The sequence below is a fragment of the Phragmites australis genome, chromosome 10 (genome assembly GCF_958298935.1).
Source record: "Phragmites australis chromosome 10, lpPhrAust1.1, whole genome shotgun sequence".
Taxonomy (NCBI): Eukaryota; Viridiplantae; Streptophyta; class Magnoliopsida; order Poales; family Poaceae; genus Phragmites; species Phragmites australis.
The window spans coordinates 34327149-34354392 of record NC_084930.1 but is presented as its reverse complement, the minus strand read 5'-3'; the positions used below and the strand labels follow the sequence as shown (position 1 = coordinate 34354392).

Genomic DNA, 27244 nt, shown 5'->3' with positions numbered 1-27244 from the left:
ATTCGTCACCTATATCAGGAGTGGATTTCCATCACTATCTCCAGACGACATCATGCGCCCTTTATACAGGGGTGTTCCTCCTCCTCATTCTATAGCAAAGACCATAAACGAATCCAATTTGTGCCTCTGTAAGAAGACCACATCATTACGGTTTAACCAAATAGCCCAATAAAAAGCACTTGCTCTAACCAAAATTTGATACCTTAAGTTTTTGACATATCCCATTAAACGAGCTTCCAAACATATTCAAAATACTTATTGGAGGATTAATACCAAATGTAACTTATACCACACGTCAAATAAATTTAGCAAAATGACAACAAAAAAAAGGTGCTGTATTGTTTCATCCATATTAGGAAACAACATTTAGTACTACCTTGATACTGCCCCCCGCCCCCTGAAAGGAAAACATTGCATCTTATATTCCCATTCATTATTCAAATTGCTTGACAAAAAAAATTGTTCAGATTCTTGATTTTATGGAGTTCCTTGCTATCCAGATTGGCTCATTGTCTTGCTCTTGCATCTGACCTTCTCTTCAGATGCTCTTTTTGTATGAACACAGAAAGAGGAATCACCTGAAAATGCAGCACTACAGCACAGATATTTAAGAGTACAAAGATGTTGCTAAGACTGGTGACAAAAGTGTCAGTTAGCAACAAGGCACAAACAGAAGGAATAGCAGATCTCCTATGGGCACTGAATTGCTTCCAAGTTTTAACCAATCCTTGTGGTTGGTACAACCAATACATTTGGATTTTGAAATGATAATAACACATGTCACTCATCTGACGATCCATCACCTTATGCAATTCACTCAACTGATGATCAATCCTAACTAAAGCAGTGCCTCTCGAGAGGAAGGCGCGCTGAAGCTGAAATGTCTCACATGACAGGAAGAATTTTCATAGCAGGTTCCTAGTGTAACAGCAAAGCTCCAGGTGGTAGAAACAAAGGGAGTAAGAAGAAGACATGGTTGCAAGTGAATGCATGTCAGTACAAGGTGAAACCGAAGGACTGGCTGATGAGGATGGCAAGCCCCATTGATATCGCCACAAGCGAAGCCGCCCATGTCAACTTCTCCGTGATCCTAGGAACCCTCTCTTTCAGCGCCTCCGTACACGAGCCGATCAGGACGGTGTAGCTTCCCATGGAGACCACCGTTCCGACAAGAAACATGCCGAGAAACGCGGCACCGGCGACGCGCGAAGGGAGAGCCAGTGCCGGCAATACCATCACGAGCGCGTCCGGCTGCAGGCCGTGGACGATCCCGGTGGCGAACGTCGCGAAATTGATTGTCTTCTTGCCGCTCGGCAGCGCCTCCACAGGATGGTGGTGGTGATCCATCATGCTGGCGTCGCACTCGCCGTTCTCCAGCGCAACGCACGGCGTCGGCACCTCGGTGGCCTCCCGGATCCCGAGCGCGCCGATGATGAGCAGCGTGAGCGCGACGACCCTGGTGCTCCACGTGCGGATGACCTCGATGTGGAGGCGGTCCTTGAGGCTGAGGAACAGCAGGCCGAAGATCACCTGGCCGGCATCGTGGCCGCAGCCCCAGAGCGCGCCCACGAAGGCGCTCTCCATTCTGGTTCGTCCGATGGACAGCGGAGCCAGCGCGGCGAGGTGGTCCGGGCCGGAGAGGGTGTGCAGGCAGCCGGCGAGGAAGCCGGTCCATGCGCTGCCGAGCAGCTCAGACTTGAAGAGGGTCGTGCCTGCTTTGGCGGTAGGGTGGAAATGTGCCAAGGCCGCCGGAGGTGCCATGGCTGGCTGGATTAGCGTCAGAGTGATTGCTGAGAGCAGAGTAACAGCTGCAGCAGAAGTGACCTGTAGAGTGTACAAGCCAAACGTGTGAGCAAAGACAGCACAGACAATAACACAAGAATGATTGACGAATATGATTTAACATAAAAGAAAGAAAGAAAAAAGAAACTGAGGATTTGCCACTCCGTTCATCGGCATTCCAGCATTCAAGGAGTTAGCAGAGGATTTGCTATTCCATACGTCAACATTGGATATGCTCAAATTCCACGAGCGGAGCGACATATCCTCAAAATTACTAATTTTAAATAGCTATCATTTCATTTGCCTACACTTAATCATGGTCCTTTTTCTCTAATTCGTAACTACCAGAGGTTCTGCTATAGTGCCATTCTTTCTCTCGGAAAAAGGAAATGAATGTTTTTTTAACCGTGCAAAAAAAAAGGAAAAAGGAAATGAAAAAAAAAAGAACCTATCGTGGTGTTTGTACCTTAGAATTGTTGTAAATGGAAGCACTGCAGATGCATATGGAATCCCAGTACAATACACCATTGCCATGCTCTAGCTCACTACTCAGTATTCCTACTTGACTAGCACGAGAACGGCCCAAACAGAAGGAGTTCTACGACGAAATGGAGCAAGAACTGAAGACGGGCACGTACTTGGTCAGACACGAGGGCCTCACCTTCTGGAAGAACCTCCGTTTGGCGGCGGACGAGACATCGGCCTCGCCTTCCGCCGTGGGCGAGGGAGAGCCGGAGGCCGCGGGAACCGGAGCCTGCGGCCGGTGCTGGGAGAGGGGCTGCATGAAAGCGAGGCCGGTCCCTCGGACGCCGCCGCAGAGCGTGGCAGCGACGAATGGCGGCCTGGACGCGCGGGGCCTGGAGGCAGCGGCGACGGGCGCGCGGCGAAGGAGCGGCGAGGAAGAGATAAGCCTCTCCATGGCCTCGTTGCTGCGCGAGAGGGGTCTGGTTTGTTTCGGGGGACCTGAGAGAGAGAGAGAGCGAGCCCAGCCCAGCAATAGACGTCTCTTGGGTCATCTACTATCTAAAGGTTCTATTTGTTTTCTACTTTTATTTTTACTGTTATCAGAAATCAGAACTTAAAATAAAATAGGGGTTTCAAAGCTTTAGGAAAAATAAATTAAAATTGAGAAACTATTTGCCGAGAAGCCAAAACTTTATTATAAAAGTTAGCAACCTATTTCCAAAAATATTTTTCAGACAAATAAAAAATACAACTCTTTTAAAAAAATCCAAAAACAGAAGACCAGACAAACAGACCATAAGTATGTGATCGCTGTGTGGATCTATTTTAGTTTAATTCAATTAGCTAAATAGTTGTTTTAACCAGATTAAAATAATTAATTAATTAAATTATCCTCGTGTGATTCACGGATATCCATTAAAGCTCCACACCTATTCCTACATAACCGAAAGGAAATTCCATGCATAGTAGTGAGCAGATGTGTGCATATCTCTATCATGTGAAGGGATACTATGTAGTGCGATCTACATATAACTCATCATATGAATTCTGGATCAATATAGGAAAACTTATTGGGTCTTATTTAAATTAGTTGTTGTTCACACTTTTAGCTGTTTCTAGATTAGATTACATCAGGCAAAGTTTGAAATTGAACGCTCATGGCACTTTGTTATTTACCACGGAAGTTGGAATTAGAGAGATGGCGTGGCTAGACTCTTTCTTACAATTCTGCCAAATTGTTGTCATGTTGATGTAGAAGTGTCTGCCAGTTTGTGTAATGTGTACTGAATATGGGTGAAAACATAGTATCACAAATTCACAAAATTCTGATTACTCGTCAAAAAAAAAATCTGGTTACTATGGAACTCATGCATGCGAATAGCTATGAAGATTTCGGCTCTGTTTGGGGGAGCTTCTGGCAGCTTCTGCTTCTCAGAAATCTGAGAAGCTGAGAAACTCTCCCAAACAGACTGGTTGCTGAGGAGCTTTTCTGAGAAGCAAAAGCTGATTTCTGGTGAAATGAATTAAAAGCTGAAAAGCTGACTGAGGGTGGCTTTTCTGAAAAACTGGTATGCTGAGAAGCTAAAAATTAAGCTTATAAGCCAAACCGCTTATCTCAAAAGGCATAAGCAGCTTTTCAGAAGAAGCTCATAAGCTTCAGCTCCCCCAAACAGGGTCTTCTTGCGTTTAGTTAGCACCGACTTAACTAATAGAGTGCTACTGTTACATGATGATTTTAACTAAACCTTTGCTAATGCAGGTTGCTGCCGAGAAGGGAATGTTCACTTTTCTTGTAAACATATAAGTAAGCTCTTGCTCTCAGACTTTCTCCCCTGTTCATTTCTTTCCGTCCTGTTCGCACCTTTTCTTATCGCAAGGCAACCACACACAATAGAGAGATCAGAAACATATTGGTCCCTTGCTCAGCAATCTACATTGTTTTTGTACAAGGCCTATTTGCCTATTTGGTATTGCTTCGTAAACACTACAATTTACAAATAAGAGTAGGTGCAGTGTGTGCTGTGCAAATTTTCATATGATTGACATATTCTTTGCATGGTTGTAAGTTTGTAGCTTTTAGCCAGTTGATATTTCCATAATTAAACAAGATGATATTCCTGTGCCCTCGGGATTTTTTTTAAAAAAATCTTATGGCTTTCTCCCAAGTACCTGTTTGAATCATCTGTACTTAAGTTAAGCTGGTTATGTCACTATGCTTTTGCAGATTCCTGGAACAAGGCATTACAGCATAGTCCTCTATTTTGTCACAAGCTCCTTGAAAAAAGGATCACTATTGCAACGTTTTGCCGATGGTGATGATGATTTCCGGAATAGCAGATTGAAGCTTATCCCATCTGCTCCGAAGGTCTGTTCCAGTGGACAGTCATATTTAGTGCTTAGTGTTAGCCTTTCTCATTTTAACATATTTCAATTATTCAGGGGTCCTGGATAGTGCGGCAGAGCGTTGGAAGCACCCCTTGCTTGCTGGGGAACGCTGTTGATTGCAGCTATTTGCGTGGTCCTGAGTACCTGGAAGTAAGGCACCAAATATATAGTTACAATTCCAATTCTTTTTTGTTGAAGAACAGCAAAGCGCATTCTCTTGATCATGAGTGAACATGGCCTGCCCAGTTGAGACTATGATTAGAACAACAGAACAGCTGAACTTGATAATACAATCTTATATAGCTACTCTTCTGCAGGTGGATGTAGATATTGGTTCATCAGCAGTAGCCAACGGGGTTCTAGGCTTGGTGTTTGGTGTTGTTACCACCTTAGTAGTTGACATGGCTTTTCTTATACAGGTAAAAAAAATACCTGACATCATCTTTGGTTTTTAAGGCTCCAGCATCCAGTGTTTTTCTTAACTAAGAAAATCACATCCAGTGCTACTGACTTGTCTGCCAAAGACATGTTTTCTGACTGTTGCATTGCACCTGCAGGCAAACACATACGACGAGCTACCGGAGAAGCTTCTAGGCACTGCACGGCTAGCACACATCGAACCCTCCACAGCAGTGGATCCTAAGCGGAATGAATCAGGCGGTGCAGAGTCCTTAATTCTTTGCCCAAATATTCTCCATTTGTTCATGTAACACCTCGGGGGCCACTGTAAGCCTGAAATATCACTTAAACCAACCTACATAGCTAACAAAAGAAAATTTTGACAATATCTCTAAAACCGGGGTTATAACTGGCAACAAAATACAAGAAATATATAACAGTCTATAGAACATCGCACTAGCAATATAAAGGTCCTAACAAACTAGGAAAATTGTTGATCATACAACCAAGCCACCGCGGGTCAAATCATATGTCATAGGGCAAAATATCGTCATCTAACAACATAACAAGTTCAACCAAAAGAGAAAGGTGAATGTGCAAATGACGTGCAACTATTTATCCTGCATGCGCGCCATCATCTCAAATGTATCTAGAAAGAAAGCAAGTGTGAGATAAAAAAACTCAAAAAGCGAAATTGCTTTAATGAGCTATTTTAGCAGTTGATTAAACAGTCATCTTTAATAGAAACTAGAATCGAAACATAGCAGTCGTCTTTAATAGAAACTAGAATCAGAACATACTAGCAATATCTAGATAAATAATGCGGCTAAACAAGATCAACGGCAACCTCAACCGTTTTAATATCCTCTAGCTTGATTCTTTACAACCGCATCATATATAAACAAAAAATTATAGGTCTCCTTGCAAAGTAAGACATCAATGCGATCAAATTAAAGAACCTCAAATGAATGCATGTGTATGCACATGTCACGCTCTTCCTCACCCTTATCCCTCCTCGCGTAACACAAAGGTGTGTAACGTACCCCTTCTCAGATAACATACGGCGTTGCACTAGTCAGAAGATAGTGATAAAATTTTCAATGCATAAGATGTATACATATGACATGTTTCATGCATAACTAACAACATAACTTATAGGATATACTTAAGACTTTAAAAACTAAAAAAAGAAAACAAACATGGTTTAGCGGATTCAGAATGGTAACCCTTTAAATTGAGCTAAAATACCACTTGGGTTTCAAAATTGTACCATTTTTTTTCCTATTTGTCAATCTAGTAATTTAGATTTTACTAAAGCATAATACAGTAATGAACAACTGCAAATAACATATCATACTTACTCCACTTCATAAATCAAGAATAAAATAAACTTCTAAAAGGTAAACAATAGGTTAACAAGCTCATAATCAGTTTATCAAGTTAGATGCATGCATTACAATTAAAATAATAGAGGCAATCTAACAGGGTAAAGCGTAGCCATCCGCTACATTCACTTGCCTTCGTCGACGATGAAGATGGGCACTGGCTGCGACCTGGAGTGGCACCATCTAAACAAACACACAATCAGCACCAAGACGCCACAACAGCAGAGTAAAAGAAGGTGCATGCTTCTACGCCCAAAAGCCCACACATTTGACAACCGAATGCTACAGAAAGGCATCTATCAACTAGCTCATTAGACAACGAGTAATAACCTCCTCTAGCTTGATCGAAGACGAAAGAACAAGTCACAACACATGACTAATCCTCGCCAGACAACAATACCAATAAGCTAAAAGCGTCTAAACCGTTTACCCAAAATGAACAACCCTAATGCCATCGGAAAGCCTACGACATGCACTACAATTCCCATTTAATCATACACTCGCATCCGACAACGGTTATGCCTCATATTGAATTGACGCGCTACTCACTAACCGGACCAACAACACACTCAACTTTGGACAACCAATATCGATTACCTACAAACATCTAAGGACTATGAATAAACCACCTTTGAGCGGAACCGCAAACCAGTGAAGAAAAACGATAAACTCGCGGAAGACCTCCTTCTTCTCCCTTCTTCTTCTTGTTTTTTTTTTCCCTTTTTCTCTTTCTTTTCTCCTTCATGGTTGACCAGCCAACCCCTCCGTGCTCCTCCCCTCACAACCCCTTGCTCCTCCCCCATGCCCCCTTGCCCGGCTTCCCCCTAACCAACGGCGCACCGACGACAGCCGGGTTGGTGGGCGCAGCACGAGGCAATCAGGGTGCCGAGAGGCGGTCGGTGGCGGCAGCGGGCGAATGGGGGCGGTCAAGCCTTATCCTTTCATATTCTTTCATTTTAACCAACTGTCTAAATTTGTAGGGCTCGTCATAGACTCACCGAGTGCCCAAACACAATATTAGATAGCAAAATGGATCGTTTCGACCATATCTACGTATCCGCGGTCTCCGATTTCGTACTCCAGCGGGACCCATGGTCACAACTGAATTTCATATTTTTGGGCATTACAGTTCAGTCACTGCAGCAATTTGCAGTTGATAGCATTATCAGTGAGGTTAACATACATTGCAGCAGTCTACAAGCGCCTATACCTCGCCTTCATACAGTTTTGCCACCTTTTTTTGTCACATCCTTATTGGTCTAGCTTTTAAATCAGCCAGTTAATGTTATGCGGTAGATACATCAAAGCGACTACACAGCATGGTTTGGAAACCAATTCATGTACATGTCGGCATGTCGCAGTCCTATTATTATAGGCATGATTAGCTCGATTATTCATTCTTTCTTCTCTCCTTCGGTCAGGGAATGAGGATACAGCAGTGTTGTATCCTATGGTCTGAACTATATACCTCTGGTAGATGATTTCTTTTGGAGTGTGTTACTTTGTACCATAGCATCAGTACATTCGCTGCTACATTCAGCAAAATTTTACTTCATTCATTTAAAAACATTCAGCAAAATTTTACTTCATGACGAATGGGCATGGAGCCTAGTGGCAAAAATGCTCGGTGTGAGCTGAGCCCGCTGGGGCTCGAACCCTAGGCGTCGCACTCCCCGTCAATAGCCTCCAAGGAAGGCTCCGGGAAAGAGGCCCGGTTGTAAAAAAACACTAAAAACATTCAGCAAAATTTTACTTCATTCATCTAAATACATCCAGCAAAATTTGATCCATTGCTTGTTCGGCCATTGAAGCTGCCACTGGCACATTTCGTCATTGTGTGGATCAAGATGTGTGCATTGTGCATCTATGATCTATGTGTGGAGCCTTTTTGAAATTCGAATAATCAGTGAAGACATCAGTTTTGTTTTTCTTTTCTGCAAAGTTTTGTTTCATCTTCAGAGAATGGGCTTAATTAGCTCTCAATCCCGGCCTATAAAAGCCCATTTCAGGCCCATATAAACACGGGACCTAAACCTCGCCGTCGCGCAGCTTTAAATTTGCGTTTTCACATCCATTCCATCACTCCACTGCGGCCGCTAGGGTTTTAGCACCACCATGGCCGCCGCCGCCGCCGCCGCCCGGAGGCTTCTCTCCCGCCGCGCCTGCTCCTTCTCCGCTTCCGCCCTCCTCCGGCGTGCGGAGGCTGTGCCCGAGCAACTGCTGCGCCCGGCCGCCGCTGCGGCTGTGGTGGCCTCCCGCCTCGGCTTCCCGCGCGGGATGGCGAGGCGGCCGGGCGGGGACGGGTACTCCCCGATGCGGTCCGGCGGTGGGGGCGGGGACCGCGCGCCGACGGAGATGGCCCCGCTGTTCCCTGGCTGTGACTACGAGCACTGGCTCATCGTGATGGACAAGCCCGGCGGGGAGGGCGCCACCAAGCAGCAGATGATCGACTGCTACATCCAGACCCTCGCCAAGGTCCTTGGAAGGTGCAGCTCCTCTCCCACCCGCCGATTCATCACCTCATTCAGAGTAGTTCAGTTTTGGAAAACTAACCTGACGATTGATCCGTGATGCAGCGAGGAGGAGGCCAAGAAGAAGATCTACAACGTCTCATGTGAACGTTACTTCGGGTTTGGGTGTGAGATCGATGAGGAGACATCCAACAAGCTCGAGGGTTTGTTCTGTCTAAGCGCTATCATGTGTTGCTATTTCTTAACCTTTTGCTATGTACCCGCAATTTCCTTTACCTGATGCGCTGTTGTTTATGTTGTACTGCAGGGCTCCCTGGTGTCCTCTTCGTGCTCCCGGATTCATATGTTGATCCCGAGTACAAGGACTATGGAGGTAGTTTTCTTCTCTTGCACTAACGATATAGTTTTTGGTTAGGGGATCAACTAGTTCGAATGATTGTTTATATCTGAGGATGACATTAGTGGGTGTTCTGTAGTAGATTTGGTCTAGCTTATCTAATGGGTCTTTGTTATAAATAGCATGCCTCGTCTTGGAAGCGTTATGAAGCCTGCACAGGAATCGCTTTCTTTCCATGGCTGTGGACTAAAATCTAGACTTGCTGTTAGCTATACCTGAATGAAATAGAACACTCTGTAGACCACTTAGCTGAGACATTGTTCCAATGAAATGATGTCTCGTCAAGCCCAATCCTATATGACATTGATGAGTCCAGTCCATCTTGGCAAAGCTGTGAAGCCGTATAGGCAATGCCCAGCTTTGAATGCTAATGGACTGATAACAATTGTCTCTCTAACGGTTCTGCACCTCGATGAAATGGGGCTCAGATCAGTAGGGATGAGACATTAGTAACACATTTTTGCCCCTAATATTCAGGTTTTTAATCTGTTTTTGTCTTCAATAGTTCAACCAGTGACCAGTCTTGACCATACTGGCCTTCTAGTCCATCTTGGCAAAGCGGTGAAGCCTAGCCGGCAATGTCTTGCTTTGAATGCTAATGGGCTAAGAACAAGTGTCTCTCTAACGGTTCTGCACCTCAACAAAATAGGCACAGATCAGTAGGGATGAGAAATTGCTTGCACAATTTTTCCTCAAGGTTTTGATCATTTCAGGGCTTTTGTCTGTTTTGAATTCCATTGTTGGACCAGGACCATTCTTAACTGCATTGCTACCCTAGTCCATCTTGGCAAAGCGGTGAAGCCTAGCCGGCAATGTCTTGCTTTGAATGCTAATGGGCCAAGAACAAGTCTCTCTAACGGAAATCTAGACTTGCTGTTAGCTATACCTGAATGAAATAGAACACTCTGTAGACCACTTATCTGAGACATTGTCCCAATGAAGTGCTGTCTCGTCAGGCCCAATCCTATATGACATTGACGAGTCTAGTCCATCTTGGCAAAGCTGTGAAGCCTTACAGGCAATGCCCGGCTTTGAATGCTAATGGACTGATAACAATTGTCTCTCTAACGGTCTGCACCTCGATGAAATGGGGCTCAGATCAGTAGGGATGAGACATTAGTAACACATTTTGCCCCTAATATTCAGGTTTTTAATCTGTTTTTGTCTTCAATAGTTCAACCAGTGACCACTCTTGACCACACTTGCCTTCTAGTCCATCTTGGCAAAGCGGTGAAGCCTAGCCGGCAATGTCTTGCTTTGAATGCTAATGGGCTAAGAACAAGTGTCTCTCTAACAGTTCTGCACCTCAACAAAATGGGGCACAGATCAGTAGGGATGAGAAATTGCTTGCACAATTTTTCCTCTAGGTTTTGATCATTTCAGGGCTTTTGTCTGTTTTGTCTTCCATTGTTGGACCTGGACCATTCTTAACTGCATTGCTACCCTAGTCCATCTTGGCAAAGCGGTGAAGCCTAGTCAGCAATGTTTTTGAATGTTAACGGACTGTTCTTATACACATAGTGTTGGTCCTGGTAGGATTTTGCATTCTGTATTCTAGCTATTGTTGCATTGGGCGGTCTGGTTACACATGAAACAATTGTGTTAAATGTCCTTGATTTTTTTTACAGCTGAGCTGTTTGTTAATGGGGAGATCGTTCAGAGGCCTCCAGAGAGGCAGAGGAGGGTAGAGCCTGTGCCACAGAGAGCTTCAGATAGGCCTAGGTACAATGACAGGACCCGCTACGCACGCAGGAGGGAGAACCAACGGTGAGACAAGGTGATTGTTGTTGGACTGAATAACAAGCCCCCGGGTGGTTTCAGCTCTGGAATTAAAGGGTAATATATCACATCTACTGAATGAACAATCTTCCAGTTCCATGATCACTTTTATGCAGTCTAGGGTGCTGGTTAATGGTGATCGCCCAACTTTGGATGTATTGTGCCCTGTAATTACTACTAGAGATTGGAAGTACCTGGCTTTGGGAATGCATTGTTATTGTCTAACTGCAGCCATTTCCTCTTGTACATCCATTTCACGATCGAAACTGCGACTTTTTACATGGACTAAGAAGACCTATATTTCAATAGTTCCTTGCTCCTTAATCAGTATTGTAGCTGCAGCATGATGCTGTCAGTCACCACTTGTTTTGATGCAACATTAACACTATGCAAGCTTCTTACTGTTGGGAAGCCTCGATTCCACCTGATTGCAGGTACAGCTCGACGATCTGCTGTGGGAAGTCGGTGAAGTAACCCTTGCCCACAGCGAGCTCCTGCGCCGCCGCACCCTCTCTTGCACCTGCTTGGGGCCGACATTCCCCGGGTCGAGCAGTTGTAGGCGACCTCAGCCATCTTTAATCATATTTCTTTCATTTTATTCTCTTTTTATTCTTTTCTTTGATTCTTTTCTCTGTTTCATTTTTTTTAATTTTATCTTACTCTAATAGCTTACCTGCGAGGGTAATTGCGAATGAAAGGAGAGAATCTCGAGAATCCTTTTATGATAAAAACTGTGAAGAAAAATTATTGAAACACTGAATAAAACGAAAATCCTATCCTGAGATAAGCCCTCGTCGTGCGCGAGCCCCATAGCCTGCACCGAGCTGAGCCCGCCGGCGCGTTGCTTGCCTCGGAGATGTAGAGCTTGCAGCACGCCAGCGCCGGCCTCGGCTTCGTCGCGCCCACCCTCTTCCTCTGCGTCGAGATAGCAACATTTTTTGGGGGGAATTCGAGACGATGCCAACTTTCTTGTTGATGAGATGATGCCAACATTTGGCCGTGGACAGGAAGCCAGAGAAATCATGTGTAAGGAAATACATTACCATCTGTCACGCTAGGATGAAGCTAATTCCCTTTTTTATATGGAGAAGAGAACCGCAAAACAAGCGTGCCAGGCCACAGAAAAAGCAGAATTGACAATTGTCCAGTTCGCATTCTTTGGAGCTCAGCACATTTTGATGCCACTCAGCATTTGCCGAACTTTTGGCAGCTCCCCACCCCACACGTCAGAAGGTCGTATTTTGTAACTGTTGTAAAATATAGCCAGCCAGGCACTACATACGGCATCTAAAAAACCGAAACCTCGACAGGAGATGAATTGACATCGGTACCGTGTGTTTTACATGCAGTCACCCTGATCCACAAAATTGTACGAGTCCCTGCACGTCTTGCTAGTAGCTTAGGAGATTACACACATCAGGCAGGGTTGTCGAGTAATATTATTCCAGCTACAAAATCTGAAACAAAGTTCTACATGTTACGATGGAAATTCCACGCAACCATCTATATCTTGCCCCTGCGAATTTCAGGCAGCAGTCTATTCTACCTCCCGATATAAGAGCAACTAAGGCGCTAACGAAATGTGGATGGCTCCCAATATCGGCTATCCTGATGCTCCGGCTGCCTTCGCATCCTTCTCGTCTTCGCCTTGCTCTTCCTTTGCAAATTCCTCGATCAGGATCCGCTGTCTCGGTGTCAAATTCCTGCAAGGAATTATATGTGAGATAACTGTAACAACACGGTGCAAGATAGGAAGTAGTTCAGTTTGAGGGGGAACTTACACAGGGATGTTGACATTAAAATGGACATACTGATCTCCATAGTACGATGAATTTCTTGTCTTGATTCCTGCAGGACACATCAATATTTAGGTTCATATGCAGGTGGAAATGATTCAGTTGTATCACGTTCTCACAAAGCCATTAGTGCCGCTAATTCCTACAATGGCATAATGTCACTACTACCGCAGGAAGAGGGCTTATGATAGGTTGACAATCCGTCGAAGTGCTCGTCTTGCCTTGAAGTACCTAGCCTGTTTCGGCTCTAAGATTAGTTTAGCTATGTTCGTAGCCCACTGTGTTTCTATGGTTTTTGCTCAGTTTTCCCTTAATTAACCGAGCATGACAACCCGTCGAGCTCCTCTTCTTATTAATATAATTGGCAGCTCTCCTGTCGGTTCGTTTTAAAAAAAATTAATGTCACTACTACATCGTTTGCATGGCAGTTGATTCTTACTGCACAAGTTTAAAGAGATTTGACAACGGTGATAGGTGATGGTTCAGATTTTTTTTTCTTTGCCACAAGAATCGGTCACGTCACATTATGTTCCCTTATGCATTCAGATATATTCAACAACCTAACTGCTTCATCTTGTATATATTCAGTTCCCTTATCTCTTTATTGGCTAACTATTCATAGTTTTCCTGTTTCATTTAACCTAACTGTGCTTCATTTTGTGGATGCCTACAGGTGCTTCCAATTGTTTGAAACTTCATTTTACAAGTCGATTAAAAACAGTTATCTTACGAACATCAGACATGAGAGAGAGAGAGAGAGATCTGCCAACAGAACAGAATAAACAGTCTATAAAGTAGATTACCTTTTCCTCTCAGAACCACCTTTTGACCAGGTTGAGTTCCGGGCTTGACCTGTGACAAGGTAGTGAGACCAAAGAAGAATTTACTCCTTAGTGACATACTATAAAAGAATGCACAGTGAAAGTAAACTGATCCGACATACCTTTAGAACAACATCTCCGCTGAGAGTTGGGACTTGAACCGTCCCTCCCAAGATTGCCTATGGAGTATATATATGAGTAACCAAAATCTGTATGCTGCTTAAATATGCTAAGAGAGCAAATTGTGCAGGAGCACCTAATCAACAACTTTCACAGCAGTGGAGATGCTGGTGCAGATATAGCCTAGCCTATACCAGATATACTAGTACACAACTATTTCATTTAAGGGGTGCACATGAGGTTCTAGTCCCTTCTTGGTGCTAATACATGGGTTCAATCACAAGCCAGTCTGATCAAACTGAGGAGATATCGTTTGCCAACTGCGAGTTCATAACGAAGCTAATAGACTAGCTTCAATGAATAAAATCTGTTCTCACATTGATTGGATATCTCAGAATGGATTTCACACCTTAGATCCATGGAAAAAGGGTTGACACCTTATATACCCATCATTTAACTACTCTGACAAGGAATTCATAAAGTGCAGAGGAACACATTGTAGGAACATGCTCCAAATTACCTGAGTCACATTCAGGACAGCATCAACATGAATATCACCTTTCTCTCTCCGGAATACAGGATCCTCACGAACCTGGAAAAAGATTAGCCATATGAAGGTTAACTAACTGTCTTCATTCACTAGTCATCAGTTGAACAACTAAATGGGAAGAGTCGAAGAGGACTTACCTTCAGGGATACATAAAGATCACTAGGACGTCCATCTGGATCTGCACCACCTGATCTAGCCACCTTTATAGTATCATCGTTATCCGAACCTGCACCAACAGAATAAAGTTCAAGTACATTTTGTAACACAGAACCAGAGCATGCTGGTACCAACACATCACTGTACCATTAAAATGAATTACAATAACTTGAAACCTACCAGGAGCTATATCGACGCGAACTGTTTTTGTTCCTGGCACAACTTTGTTTCCTTTGCATGTCTTGCAGAATTCCTAAAAGAATAAAAATAGAAGCATAAGAACCATCTCGTAGCTACTAATCACAGTGAAGAAGGTAACTGAAGTATCTATCCTCTTTAAGTAGCTAACATGAGAGATCTGGCCTTAGGTGCACTCATTAACTAAATCATTTATGACTGATCATCAGCCTCAATGAAATATATGTGCTGAAGTTGCACAATAGTCAATTTTGGATGTACACAACCCTACATCACATAGAGCAATTCTAGCTTACCTGGAAATATTATTCAAATTAGAAACATTGAATAGTTGCTAGTTAGCATTCGCAATGATTTATAAGACGTCTGATACTATAACTGTTCTACGCTAAATTTGATTTTATCCTCCCAGCTGATATTTAACATTAAGAGGAAAGTCTCACCTTCACAGTCTTCCCAGAACCGCCACATTGTGTGCATGTTGATTGCATCCTGAAGGGACCAGTTTGCATGAAGATCTGTCAATGTTGGAGAAAAATGTACACAAATCAGTGCAATAGTAATATTTGAGTAGAGATGTCCCATTCCCATTGAATAGATAGATAACAATGTGCTGGAGGAAGAACTAACAAATCCTGAACCCCTGCAAGCTAGACATGTTTCAGGTTTGGTTCCAGGAGGCACACCAGCTCCACCTGACAAAGAAGTCCTCTTGTCAAGAAAAAAGATAATTCAAAAGACACCATTCCTTACGAAAGTGTAGTTATTAGATAAAATGCATCTACATACCGCAGGTTTCACACGTTACAGAAGTTTGGAAGCTGATCGTTTTGGTGCACCCTTGAACTGCATCCATAAATGATATTTCCAGCGCAACCTGTCAAATGGGATCCATGAAACTGCAATTCACAGAGTACAACCGAATCTGCAACGAAAATGACCATAGAAATCACCTTAACATCGCGTCCTCCAAATTCTCTGTCCCTGAAAATGTTCTTAAAGAACTTCATAACAAACAGATATAAAAAAACCAAATCAGTTTTCTTAGATTCAAAAGAGGATTGAAATATAGGAGCCAACCAAAAGTCATCCGTTCTGAAGCTATGGAATAAAGCAATGAAAACAATAAGTAGAAATGGAAATAAAGCAATGGAATAAAAGTAAACTGTTCTTAAGCTATGAAATAAAGCAATGGAAACAAGAAGTAGAAATATAATAACAAAGTAACCAACGGGAAATAATCTGTTTAAAATGCTATAAATAATAAAATGAAAGAAAGAAATAATCATTTCCCAAATAAGAGCACATCAGTACATGATGCTTTAGAAGATAATATAAATATATTATGTATATCAAATCAAATCATCTAGTATAGAAGCCAAATTGGTTATGGTTGAAAAAAGTTTACCATATAAGTTAAAAAGACAAAAATCAGGATATATACTGCCCGGTTAACACGAGTTTTGTGCTTAGATCAAAGAAGTTCCATGAACAGAAGAATGCAAATATGAAATAAGCTTCCACCGAACAGAATAACTTTTTCTGTCAGTGACATAATGTAATGCTATTAAGTTGAAAAGAAGCAAACTAACCAAACTAAAACACAAAAGCTATAGGCTATAACCAATAAACTCGTAAAGGGATGACATACATCATTCATCCCACCACCACCACCACCACCGAAAATATCCTCAAATGGATTACCAAAACCACCCTCAAATGGATTGCCAGCTCCGCCTCCACCAGCAGAAGCTTTCTCATACTGATCAGCGCCAACCTATAAGAATCAGAGCAAGGAGAGTTCAATGCTAATTCCATTACAGCCCAAGATGCCAGGTAATCCTACTCTAAAAAGTGGTTTGATGACCCTGATTTACAGCATGACAAGAGAATGAGACAATTTATCAAACTGAATTATTACTGACAGCAATTATCGTGAGCTTAAGAGAGCTAATAACAAGTTTCAAATGTTCAGCTGCTTACACCTCATCAACATATACATTATTAAAGGTGGTTGAATTGTTACCTGATCATAGAATGATCTTTTTTGCTCATCCTTAAGGGTCTACATTGAAGATTGAAAGTATGTGTCAGAATTCACAGGAGCTATATACCTTTCCGTTAGGCATGCATACAACACTGAATGAAAATCAAGTACCTCATAAGCTCGTTGAACCTCTTGAAATTTCCGTTCTGCATCAGCATCACCTTTATTTGTGTCTGGATGAAGCTTCTTTGCAAGCTTTTAGGGGAAAGGAAACAGAAGGAAAAATGGCATGGTAAGGTCGATTGCAGAGAATGGAGAAAAGGGGAATATCAGCATGTGCATGTACTACCCTGCAAACACCAATGATACACAAAAGATAGATACAAAAGAAATATTAACCGCACACCAACAATATACACAGTTGAGGAGGCCGATCACGAACGTGAGTGTCGGTGTTCTTTATTAACACAACTCTCATGACGGTCGTTGCAGACATTTAACACATGATTATGTCGCATTATTGAACTTTGAACATCTAACGACTAATGTTGACAAACTACCTACCTCATTGGCAGTCCATTTGCCAACTCCTTTCTTTATGGATCTGCTCCCATCTTTAGACCCAAAAAAGCAGATATTGATCATAACCTAATAAAATAAAAACGAAGCAAACACTCTTTTTCCTAAATTAAAACATTGGATTTTTTATTTAAGATCCTCTTTTCGCCATCTCATTTCTACTTCTACTGCTTATTTGGATGTCTGTGTGACCCATAGAAAGTCGGTCATATAATACATACATACATACATAATTGGATTTGACTAAATGCGGGTATTGTGGACATTCCCTCATTTCCATTCCGGAGCATGTTAATCTTAAGTTTCCTATTTATCGAAGAAAAATTCCATTATCAGCTCACTCTTCATCAATCCCTATGGATCAATCTAGCAATCACGGAATCTATATTCTGTTTACTGAAGCACATGAAATTCTAGGGAACTCCACACAAGTATTTTGTACATATGAATAGAGACAATTTCGATGAAAGTTCGAATTTGGCAGGGGTAGAAATGGAATGAAAATGAATTGATAAAACAGTCCGAGGAAAATATTCTCCCACTTAAACTTTGTGATATTCTAATCAGATTGGATAGCAAAGATTTCTCGTTTTATCTCCTTTCTATGAAAGGGATAAAGTAAAAATAATTTATAAGCACTAGAAAGTTTGACTTTAGTTCGAATTAGAATAGCACGCTTAAGAACGGTCGTACATTCCCTACCCATGAGCATTCAAGCCCCAGGCTCGATCTCATGTCTCACCGGGGCATGCCCCTAAAAATAAAAGTGTTGCCTCTCACGCGTGAAGCCACAATAGGAATGCGACATGCTCGTCACTTGCGGAACCTTGGATGGTTCTGTCGATCTCACTAGGGAAGTAGTTGTCTAAACTGTGTGTAGTATGTTGTATGTAGGTCTAGTGTGTGCGCATGGGTGTGAGCGTGAGTGCATGTGTGGGGGTTGGTGTGCGTGCACATGTTTAGATACTACAGCTGTATCTAGTGATAGGTGTCCAAAAAAATGTACTCCCTCTGGTTGCAAATGTAGGTCGTTTAGCCTCCTCAACTATTCTCTAAATATAAGTCATTCTCGAACTTCTATGCATTTTTTTTCTATTTTGTTCCCGTCTTACTCTTGTTTAATAAATGCTACCACTCTCACAAATGAATGAGTTATCTTCTCCAATGCAGAATAAATGAAAGGCAACAAAGTCATCTGATCTACTTTCTTAATTTTTATGCACAAGTCTAAAACGACCTACATTTGCAATCGAAGGGAGTACTACTTAAACTTAGAAGTAAGAAGTACAACTTTGGTGAACCTACTAATTCACACCCTAAGTATGCAGTATCAGTATTAATTAATAACCACAGCTAATTCCCTCCCAATTCGAGGTCCAATTCAAGCCAACCAATCCATACCGCATAATACGCCTTTTTGATCTCTGCCTGGCTTGCGTTCTTGCTGACACCGAGCACGTCGTAGTAGTCCCTCGCTGCCACCGGCCTGGTCCCTGCACCATCAGTCATCCATAAACCGTACTCGACTCAGCCGGGCTGACCAAACCAGAAACAAACAAGCGTTCCGCTTTCCCCATTATTCGCACTCACCGTGGAAGAACCTGTGGCCGTAGGTCGGCGAGGAGAAGGGCGAACTACGTGATGGCAGCGCGCGGGCCACGTAGGTCCATATGCCTGCAGGGGACGCGATCAACCAATAGAGATCACGGGAGGGACAGGGCGTCCAAGGAATCGGGAGAGAGACCTAGTGGGTGGCGAGGCTCACCTCTGTGCGCGCGCGGGTAGTGGGAGGCGGCGGCGGAGGAGGAGGAGAGGGAGCAGCGGGCGAGGAGGAGAGCGAGGCGTGCGCCGGCGGAGAGCCGCATGGTGGCGGCGACTGGCGAGGTCGTGTGGCCTCGCCGGCGCCGCGCGGGTTAAGAAGGGAGGATGGGCAGAGACTGCGAAGGAACGTTCTGGAATGCGCTCCGCAGCCTCGAGATGGGCTTGGGCCTTCTGGGCCCTGCTCGGACTATGAATGAACCCAGCGAATTTTTTTAAATAATTTTTTCAATAATTTCAAGAATAAACACCCGTTTGAAAAATAATGAGTACTATCCTACCGTCGTCTGTTCAATGGATGAGAATAAGGTCTCAAACAGATGAGACGTTATGGGTCTCAGCTATCAGTGAATTTAATAACCGAGAGAGAGGTCTCGTTGTTTAGTAGGCGAGAACTTAATCTCGCTCGATGAACGTGCGAGACCTTTGTGGTTGTTATACCGCGCGGACCCACCTAGAAGTTCTTGCCTATTGAACAACAATACCTTCGTGGCTATGACATTGCAGTTCATCATCAGACGTTTCGACAGGACCACGAGCATCAACTCAGATCCCGACATGACTGTCCGGCACCTTCACCGTGCCGCCACACCCACCGGTACTTTCGACCTTCACCGCCGAGCCGTTGAGGACGTCTTTGACATCGATTTCCTCTTCGACCCCTATGACGGCAAGACAGTCTTTTACTGGGGCTGGTCACCTCCACTACAGTGACTCGTTGTCTTGGCTTTCGTTCTCCGGCACCGGTGACCCTCGCTACAGTGTCACATCGTCTAGGCCACCTTTCACCAGGGCCGATGACCATTTCTACGCCGCCAGCGGGGCGCCGCAACCTTCCTCCGCGGACCCAGATATGTGATGTACTTTACTTTGAAGAATGAAATGGCCGCGATTTATTAATACATTTTATCTAAGCCTAATGCATTTATAGGATTCCATGTCTCAATGCAGAGGCTACAAAAATTCATTGCTGTACTTTTCATAATGAAATGACCACACTAAGCAACAACTTTCACAGAAAATCTCTGCCAACCATCAATGCCACAACTTTTTCAGCTTTCACAGGAAATCTAGTGCTCCAACCCTCAGCCATACCCATACACTAAGTCCATGCACCAGCCTCCAGCCGCCATAAATAATCTCACCCTCATCCACGGATACACCACTCCTTCCTCCGCGAAGTTCAACTGCAATATCTTCCTCAGTTCCACCAAACCCACTCAAGAAATATTAGAGATTTTCATCCTCCAGGAGGTCGACTGCCGATGTGCTTCTGTAGCGACCCTTGTAGGCTTCACAAGTTCTATAACATCTCTTACACCTATGACCTACTCTTTTTCATATGTGCCAACTACTAGTATGACCCGCCTCGACATAGAACATACGAGTACCCACCAATATAGCGACATAGATCACTCATATGATACTTTTCATACTATTTCATGAACTATCTTACTAATCTTCCATCATGTTTCATTTATCTAGTCTCATCTATCTATCTTTGACTTCATAAAATAGTTATATATGAAGCAAAATAAGCACCGAAAGCAGTGGAACGATATGGAGATGCGATAAAGGAGGAAAGCTTACGAACGCCACGAGTACGAGCGACATCAGGAGGAACTACGGATGAAACAGCAGGAAGAGGAGCGCATCAGGAACGCTGCGAAAGAGCGCGCCATGGCTCAAGCACGCGAAGCAGAAAGGGAAGGAAAGCGGGAAAGGGCCTGTCGTGCTAAGGTGGAGGGCCCCGGTGCCCTGAGAAAGGGCAAATATCCTATGTGCACTCTATAGAGAGTATCTATTATGACCCATCATATTTTCAATCCCTAAAACATGTTAGGTTTGGCAGTGCATGCTATTAGGTTAGTATTTAGGCGTACCGTACATGCCAAGGTTTGTTGTCATCTTTTTATGGTTAGGGTCCATTCACGCAGCGACGAAAAATCCTATATCACATGTAATGTTTATCAGTGTATGTAACATCTGTGCCCGGTTATATGATAAATGTGTTTCATAACTACTATTGTTCGACAAATTAGATTTTGTATATTCACAATGTTACTTCATAAAAAAACTCACACACTTTTACACCAACTAAATAAAGAAATATCGGCAAAATGACATCCAACTAAAATTAAGGATATAATGAATCGTTTGGACAACTATATGCACAGCTAGTATTTTTCGCCGAATGAATGTGCAATATTTTTCAAATTATTGTATACAAAAGCTATATTAGAAAAACTAATTATACATGTGCCTATTTTGATAATTAAATTAATTCGAACATGTCGCCCATTCAGTGGACGATAAAAAGATATCGCTCAATGTATGGGCAAGATGAAAGTCTCGTCCGTTCAGCGGGCGAGATCAAGTTCTCGCCTACTGAACGGGCGAGACCTTCCTCTCTCCGGTTATTAAATTCGCTGACAGTCAGGACCCACAACGTCTCGCTCGTTCAACGGGCAAGAACTTGTTCTTGCCCGTTGAATGGGCAACGGTAGGATAGTCCTGAACTCAACTGGCATGTGGGCTGGGCCCCAAGTGTAGCTGCGTGCGCAGGCCATGCATAGTCTGTTGGGCCGGGCCGAGGCCGAGGGAAAGAGTCACGATGTAGTTACGTCAGAAGATCCGCTTCTGAGGCCGAGTGGGTGTGCCAAAGGTGATGGCAGCAGATTTGGGCTGGGCTGAGGACGCCTACCACAAATTGCAACACCTCTTGCCAAAACTTGTTTGGACCTTATATAAGGTTTGACAAATATATCTAAACTATAAAAGCACAAGTCGAAACAATCATATGCACATTCTAAAAAAGTGTCAATAGAACAATCAACACCCTCAGATCTGTCAACATTCAACAAATCAAACAACCAAGAATTGTTTGATGGTGTTTCATTCAATCCAATAGTCGTGAATGAGCTGTCATCAACCGTTGAAAATCATATATCTACCCCCACGAGCGTCCACGAAACTATCTAAATTCTCAGATCAGAATCCAATAGCCGAGATTATGTTGTCACTGCACCATTCCCTCACTCAGTTGAGAAATTAGTCCATGTTGTTAATTTCCTTTAAAAAAAGATCTATACAATTAATTGGAGATCAGATTTGGCCCTAATATATATATCTCGAGCAGGATGAGTAAGTAGTTCCCTAGGCATTCCTTCCATTTCTTTTTGTGAAGTATATGCTTGGGCTGCCGTAAGAATGGAGTGCACCACTTCAATCGTCCTTCGTCTTTACCTGACCTTTTCTTTTTAGCAAGGCGTCTCTCTCGTTTGATTTACTTGCTGGAACCAGGGGCGAAGCCAGAAATTAGACATGGGAGGAGCCAATAAGACATGGAGGGGGCCAATTAGACTGAACTGCAGTTAACACGTGCTGATTAGTATTTTATTAGCGAGATGACAGCGTCGTTGGGGGGTGCCAGGCCCCCTCTGGCCCATACCATGGCTTCGCCACTGGCTGGAACCAATGGAGTCCTCTGAGATAAAGAAGGTTAATTTTGGTCATCTGTACGATACTGAACGTGTAGGACGATACCATTTGCCACGCACGTTAGCAAACCCTATCTTTGGTCCATAATAATTACCTTTTTTCCCTAGCTCCGGAAAGGTCTAATCAAGTTATGCCATTTGTAAGCTAGCTACTGCATGTCAGCATGTGCATGAACGCGGGCGGATGATCAAATGAAATAAATAAAGGGAAAATTGCAAAAATACCATTGAAAAAAATATATCACTGTTTATATGTCACTGACATAGTGTTATTTTCACTGTTTTATGGTATTTTTTAAAATAACCCAATGATAAAAGATGGTTGAGGAGCTAGGACCCAGCAGCATCCTCGGGAATTTGCTTTAAAGCATGGCAAAGCGCTTTGGCGATACACACCCGATGCAAATTATGCCATCTTGTAGCCTTCAAGCCTGGAATATGCGCTTTGTTTGGGGTATATTTTATTCACACATAAGTTTATTATGTTTAAAATTAGTTAAATTTAACTTACTATAAAAAATATATAGCTAAAAATTGTTAGTCATAAGTATAATAAAATTAGTTAAAAAAACTAAATGTATAATGTGTGGATCAACGAGCTAACTAAGTATGACTTATTATCGTTGTAATAATTAACTAAATAATCATATAAAAATCTATATAACATGTTTAACTTTAGAAGTGATAAACTTAAACGCAATCCGAACATGCCCTTTACAAAGATCCAAGGCAGTACTCGGTGCCGTCTGAATACGTTGTCCGCACGCTGCCTCATGTGCATGCATGCCTTTCTTTTCCTTTTTTTTTTTTTTGCGAAAGGGGATTATATTAAAATTTTGGAACAGTGCATCCCTTACAGAAAGGACCATGACGGACAGAAAATTACATACATAGCACAACACGACGTTGGATTACCGCAACGGAATCCCCACCAAGACGCATTTGACGCCACGAACAAACATCGGCGGTTGATTCCTCGGATTCAGCAGAGGAATAGCATATCTGGCACCACCACCTCCGGATACATCAAAGTTCCATCGAGATTCTCCCTAGTAACTGCAGCTCATGTATGAGTGACTATTAATACATCTATAATTACTGTATAATACCTCTACAATTACCAGAGGATATATGTCCATCAAAATTGGTGGCCCAAAGGCGAGCTCCGCCGGCAACAGCGATGGAGCCGAGTACCCAGACTTGTAAACCACCAAACCAAAGGGGATGGCAAGATGGTCCCACCCAATCACCGGGTAGAGCACTACTAACCTCCCAATAGCAGCATGCAACAACAACATTTTGACTTTTGTTACACGAATTTTTCAACAATTATTTAGGCATTTATACGATTTCAAACAAAAAAATTATAGATTTCATCCACATCAAGATTATGTATGAATATTGTATAAACTTTTAAATATTTCACTACAAACTTGACCAATTCACCACTATTTTATTAGTAACGCATTAAAGTTGACCCTACTTAACCACTCCATATATCACCATCTTATTATGTTATTATAAGCATCTAGAACCTTAATTAGAGTTTTAATGATAATGTGATATCGTGACTAACACGTGTTTTGTATAATAAATTGAAAGTTAGGTCACAATAATGGTTCTTAGGTATTCTCATCGCGTACATTGATTTTCATAGTTATCGGCAAAGGATATGTACGAAGATTAAGAACTATTTAATTCTAAGTGTCGCAAAGAGTTGGACTAACACTTAGAGTAGATATGTTTCTTGTTTTTTTCTTTGATCATACTATAAATTGGTTGAGGATAGTAGCTTGATCTAGTATGAGCTAGAGATATAGTTGTGATGCACACTAGTCTAAGTCTAGCGCTAGGTAGCTCAGATGAAGCCTAGGAAAGTGAAGATCGAAAACGGATCAAAATTTGAAATGCATTGGAAAAGTCCGGAATTTTTGTGAACACCAGATGATCCGATATTAGCACCGAAGGATGCACTGAAATAATTATACATAGAGAAATTTCCAGAGCAAAATTGAAGCTATGTTGTTCTGATGAACACTGGATGATTGTATCAAAAGAATTATATAGAGAGCATTTTTTTAGTGAAGTTTTGAAGCTGTACACACCGGAAGATCCGTTGAACACATCAGAGGATTATGGATCGGATATTCTGATGATCCTCAGAGTAATCATCGGAGTAATTGTACAGAGCCGTATGACTTCGAGGTATAATGTTAGCATACACACCGGAGGTTCCGGTGTTAGTTTAAACCTAACCGAATCATTCGATGAGTGTGCCGTACAGTAACAACTAGTTCCTGGTCACTATTTTCTTCTACACACCGGATGTTCTGATGAAGAGGATGAAGGCATCACCGGATCATCCGATGAGTGCAATTTTTCTGAGTGGAGGAATAACGGCTAGTTTGTGGTGGTTGGCTATAAATACACCCCCTCTGCACCATGAAGACTCTTTTGGCTGGTGGTTGAGTTCATTTACATCCTTGGAGAATCAAGAGGAAGAATAAGCACTTAAGTGATTTTCAAGCTCCTTAATTGTAAGATTAAGGATATTATTAGAGCTAGGAGAGTAACTAGTGTGTATCCAATCTTCTCTTTGGCTTAGATTAGGTCAAGTGAGGTTCTTAGCTTGTTACTCTTGGTGATTGACATCACCTAGACAACTTGATGGCGTTTGGTCTTAAGGAACTTCATGGTGAAGTGATTTTTGATGCCACAAGATGATGATATACCGGTTTAGAGTCCATCGATCCGGAGTGGTGAAGGACTACCTGCCGATGTATTGAGTACGGAGTGTACATATCAGAGGGTCCCACAATGGATATTACCGTCAACCGTAGGTTTTACCGCCGGTCATGGATATTTTCTGAACCTGGCTCACCGCGTGACCAGGGCTTTCATTGCACTAAATATAGATGATGAAATTGATCAACAGTGTTGTGGTTGCTCAATTACAGACAACTGCTATTTGCAGTTGCTATTGTCGATTAGGAGATTGCTCCGTGCTACTCTGTGCCAAGAGACTCGAATATGAGGCTATGACGCCTATACAGAATCTACAAACAATACACGCGCTTCTCAGCCATCCGCCGATAACTGTACCAGAGGGTTCACTCGTGGCGCCACCCGACACCAAATCATGTCAACATGTACCGTGCCCTTCACGAGGACGGGCAGGGGTCGCGACCACCAAGAGTTGCGTCTGGCCCCATAGTGGGAAAGGTTTCGTGCCCCCTCAGCAACAAGGAGCACTCGAAGACCACCCCCGCGCCGAGACAGCCAACCCTCAGACCTGTGCGACTCTCTACACCAGCGTGACCTCCGTGGCATGATCTAGAGCCAGGTGGCTACTCAAGAGCACGATAACTGTGCTCGATGAGAGCAGGAGGGGGCGAGCTGACCTACCATCTGCCTTCCTTGTGCGGGGAGGCGTCCAATGACTCTATCTCATCACCGAGACCACGAGACCGTTGTCTTTCCCCTCGGACACGCGCAGCCACCCATGAGCGGGTAGCTCCTCATTACGGAACAGGGCGTGACACCCTATCAGCCCGGTTATGGGAGGTGCGCTGGCCGGACAAGTTCCGACCGGTCCTAGCCAAAAAGTATGAAGGCTCGATCAACCCCGAGAAGTTCCTGCGGATCTACACCACCATGGTGCAGGTCGCAGGAAGCCATGGGAGGGTCATGGCCAACTACTTCCCAACTGCCTTGACAGGTTCAGCCCAGTCCTGGCTTACGAACCTTCCCCGCGGGTCGATTCGCTCTTGGGAGAACATGTGTGACCAGTTTGTCGCCAACTTCCTGGGGACCTATGCCTAACCAGGGGTCGAGGACGACCTTTATCAGGTCAGGCAGCGACATAGCGAGTCACTGCGAGACTTCATCCAGCGTTTCACTGAGCGTCGGAACACCATTCTAAGGATCATGGGTGAATCCGTGGTCATTGCATTCAAGCGAGGGGTCAGAGACCAGAACATGGTCGAAAAGTTGACCACCAAGCCCATCCGGAGCACTACCGAGCTCTTTGTTGAGAAAGACCGTCAAGGCCAGGGAGTGTCAGGTTGAGGAGAAACTACAGGAGACCTCCGACCACCCCGCCTCTCCCAAAGTGGCTGGTCGAAGGGAGAAAAAGAAGAAACGCAAGGCTAGGCCACCTGAAGTCTTGGCGATCGAACAAACTGGCCAGCTATGTTGACGCTTCGACAAGAAAGACGGAAAAAAGGACAGGGGCTACTGCTCGATCCACCATACGGATGCCCACGACCTGATAGAATGCAAGGCCGTTCGGAGCATCATCGACCAGGAGCTCAGAGAGCGCAAGTTAGGGCACGACGAGGATGCCGAAGGTGGGGCCGATCCTGACCAGAAGGAGTTGGGTTTCCAACAGGCCAACCACATGGTCCACCATATCTTCGGGAGCACCGTGACCTAGTCCTCGAACAGGGAGTACAAGTCGGTGGTCCGCGTGGTGTAGCGACCACGGCGAACCCTGACAAGATGCAAGCCATCGACCAGATGAGATCCCCGACCACATTAAAGAATGTCCAGAAATTAACATTGTGTATTGTTGCTTTAAGCAGGTTCATTTCGAGGCTAGGGGGAAAAGGACTACCACTCTTCAAACTCCTAAGGAAGAACGATCAGTTCCTTTGG

At 43.5% G+C, this 27244-nt stretch overlaps 3 protein-coding genes across 3 annotated transcripts; 1 reads left to right on the top strand and 2 right to left on the bottom strand.

Moving 5' to 3' along the window:
• Window positions 1-668: 668 nt before the first annotated feature.
• Window positions 669-2778, bottom strand: LOC133930971 (chloroplast protein FOR GROWTH AND FERTILITY 2-like). The gene is made up of 2 exons (XM_062377764.1): window positions 2444-2778; window positions 669-1824 (listed from the first exon to the last, which is right to left on the bottom strand). Exons 1-2 carry the CDS (start codon window positions 2699-2701, stop codon window positions 994-996), a joined length of 1089 nt encoding a protein of 362 aa, XP_062233748.1. The 5' UTR covers window positions 2702-2778; the 3' UTR covers window positions 669-993.
• Window positions 2779-8488: 5710 nt separating this feature from the next.
• On the top strand, window positions 8489-11371 carry LOC133930969 (multiple organellar RNA editing factor 2, chloroplastic-like). Its single transcript, XM_062377762.1, has 4 exons — window positions 8489-8902; window positions 8993-9090; window positions 9195-9260; window positions 10913-11371. Exons 1-4 carry the CDS (start codon window positions 8532-8534, stop codon window positions 11053-11055), a joined length of 678 nt encoding a protein of 225 aa, XP_062233746.1. The 5' UTR covers window positions 8489-8531; the 3' UTR covers window positions 11056-11371.
• A 980-nt stretch (window positions 11372-12351) lies between these two features.
• On the bottom strand, window positions 12352-19239 carry LOC133930968 (chaperone protein dnaJ GFA2, mitochondrial-like). The gene is made up of 17 exons (XM_062377761.1): window positions 19036-19239; window positions 18861-18944; window positions 18672-18763; window positions 16863-16946; window positions 16731-16769; window positions 16356-16481; window positions 15658-15708; window positions 15494-15581; window positions 15335-15399; window positions 15148-15222; window positions 14687-14759; window positions 14488-14576; window positions 14321-14392; window positions 13803-13859; window positions 13663-13711; window positions 12845-12911; window positions 12352-12766 (listed from the first exon to the last, which is right to left on the bottom strand). The coding sequence occupies exons 1-17, from the start codon at window positions 19133-19135 to the stop codon at window positions 12667-12669; spliced, it is 1311 nt and encodes a 436-aa protein (XP_062233745.1). The 5' UTR covers window positions 19136-19239; the 3' UTR covers window positions 12352-12666.
• Between the last annotated feature and the right edge of the window lie 8005 nt (window positions 19240-27244).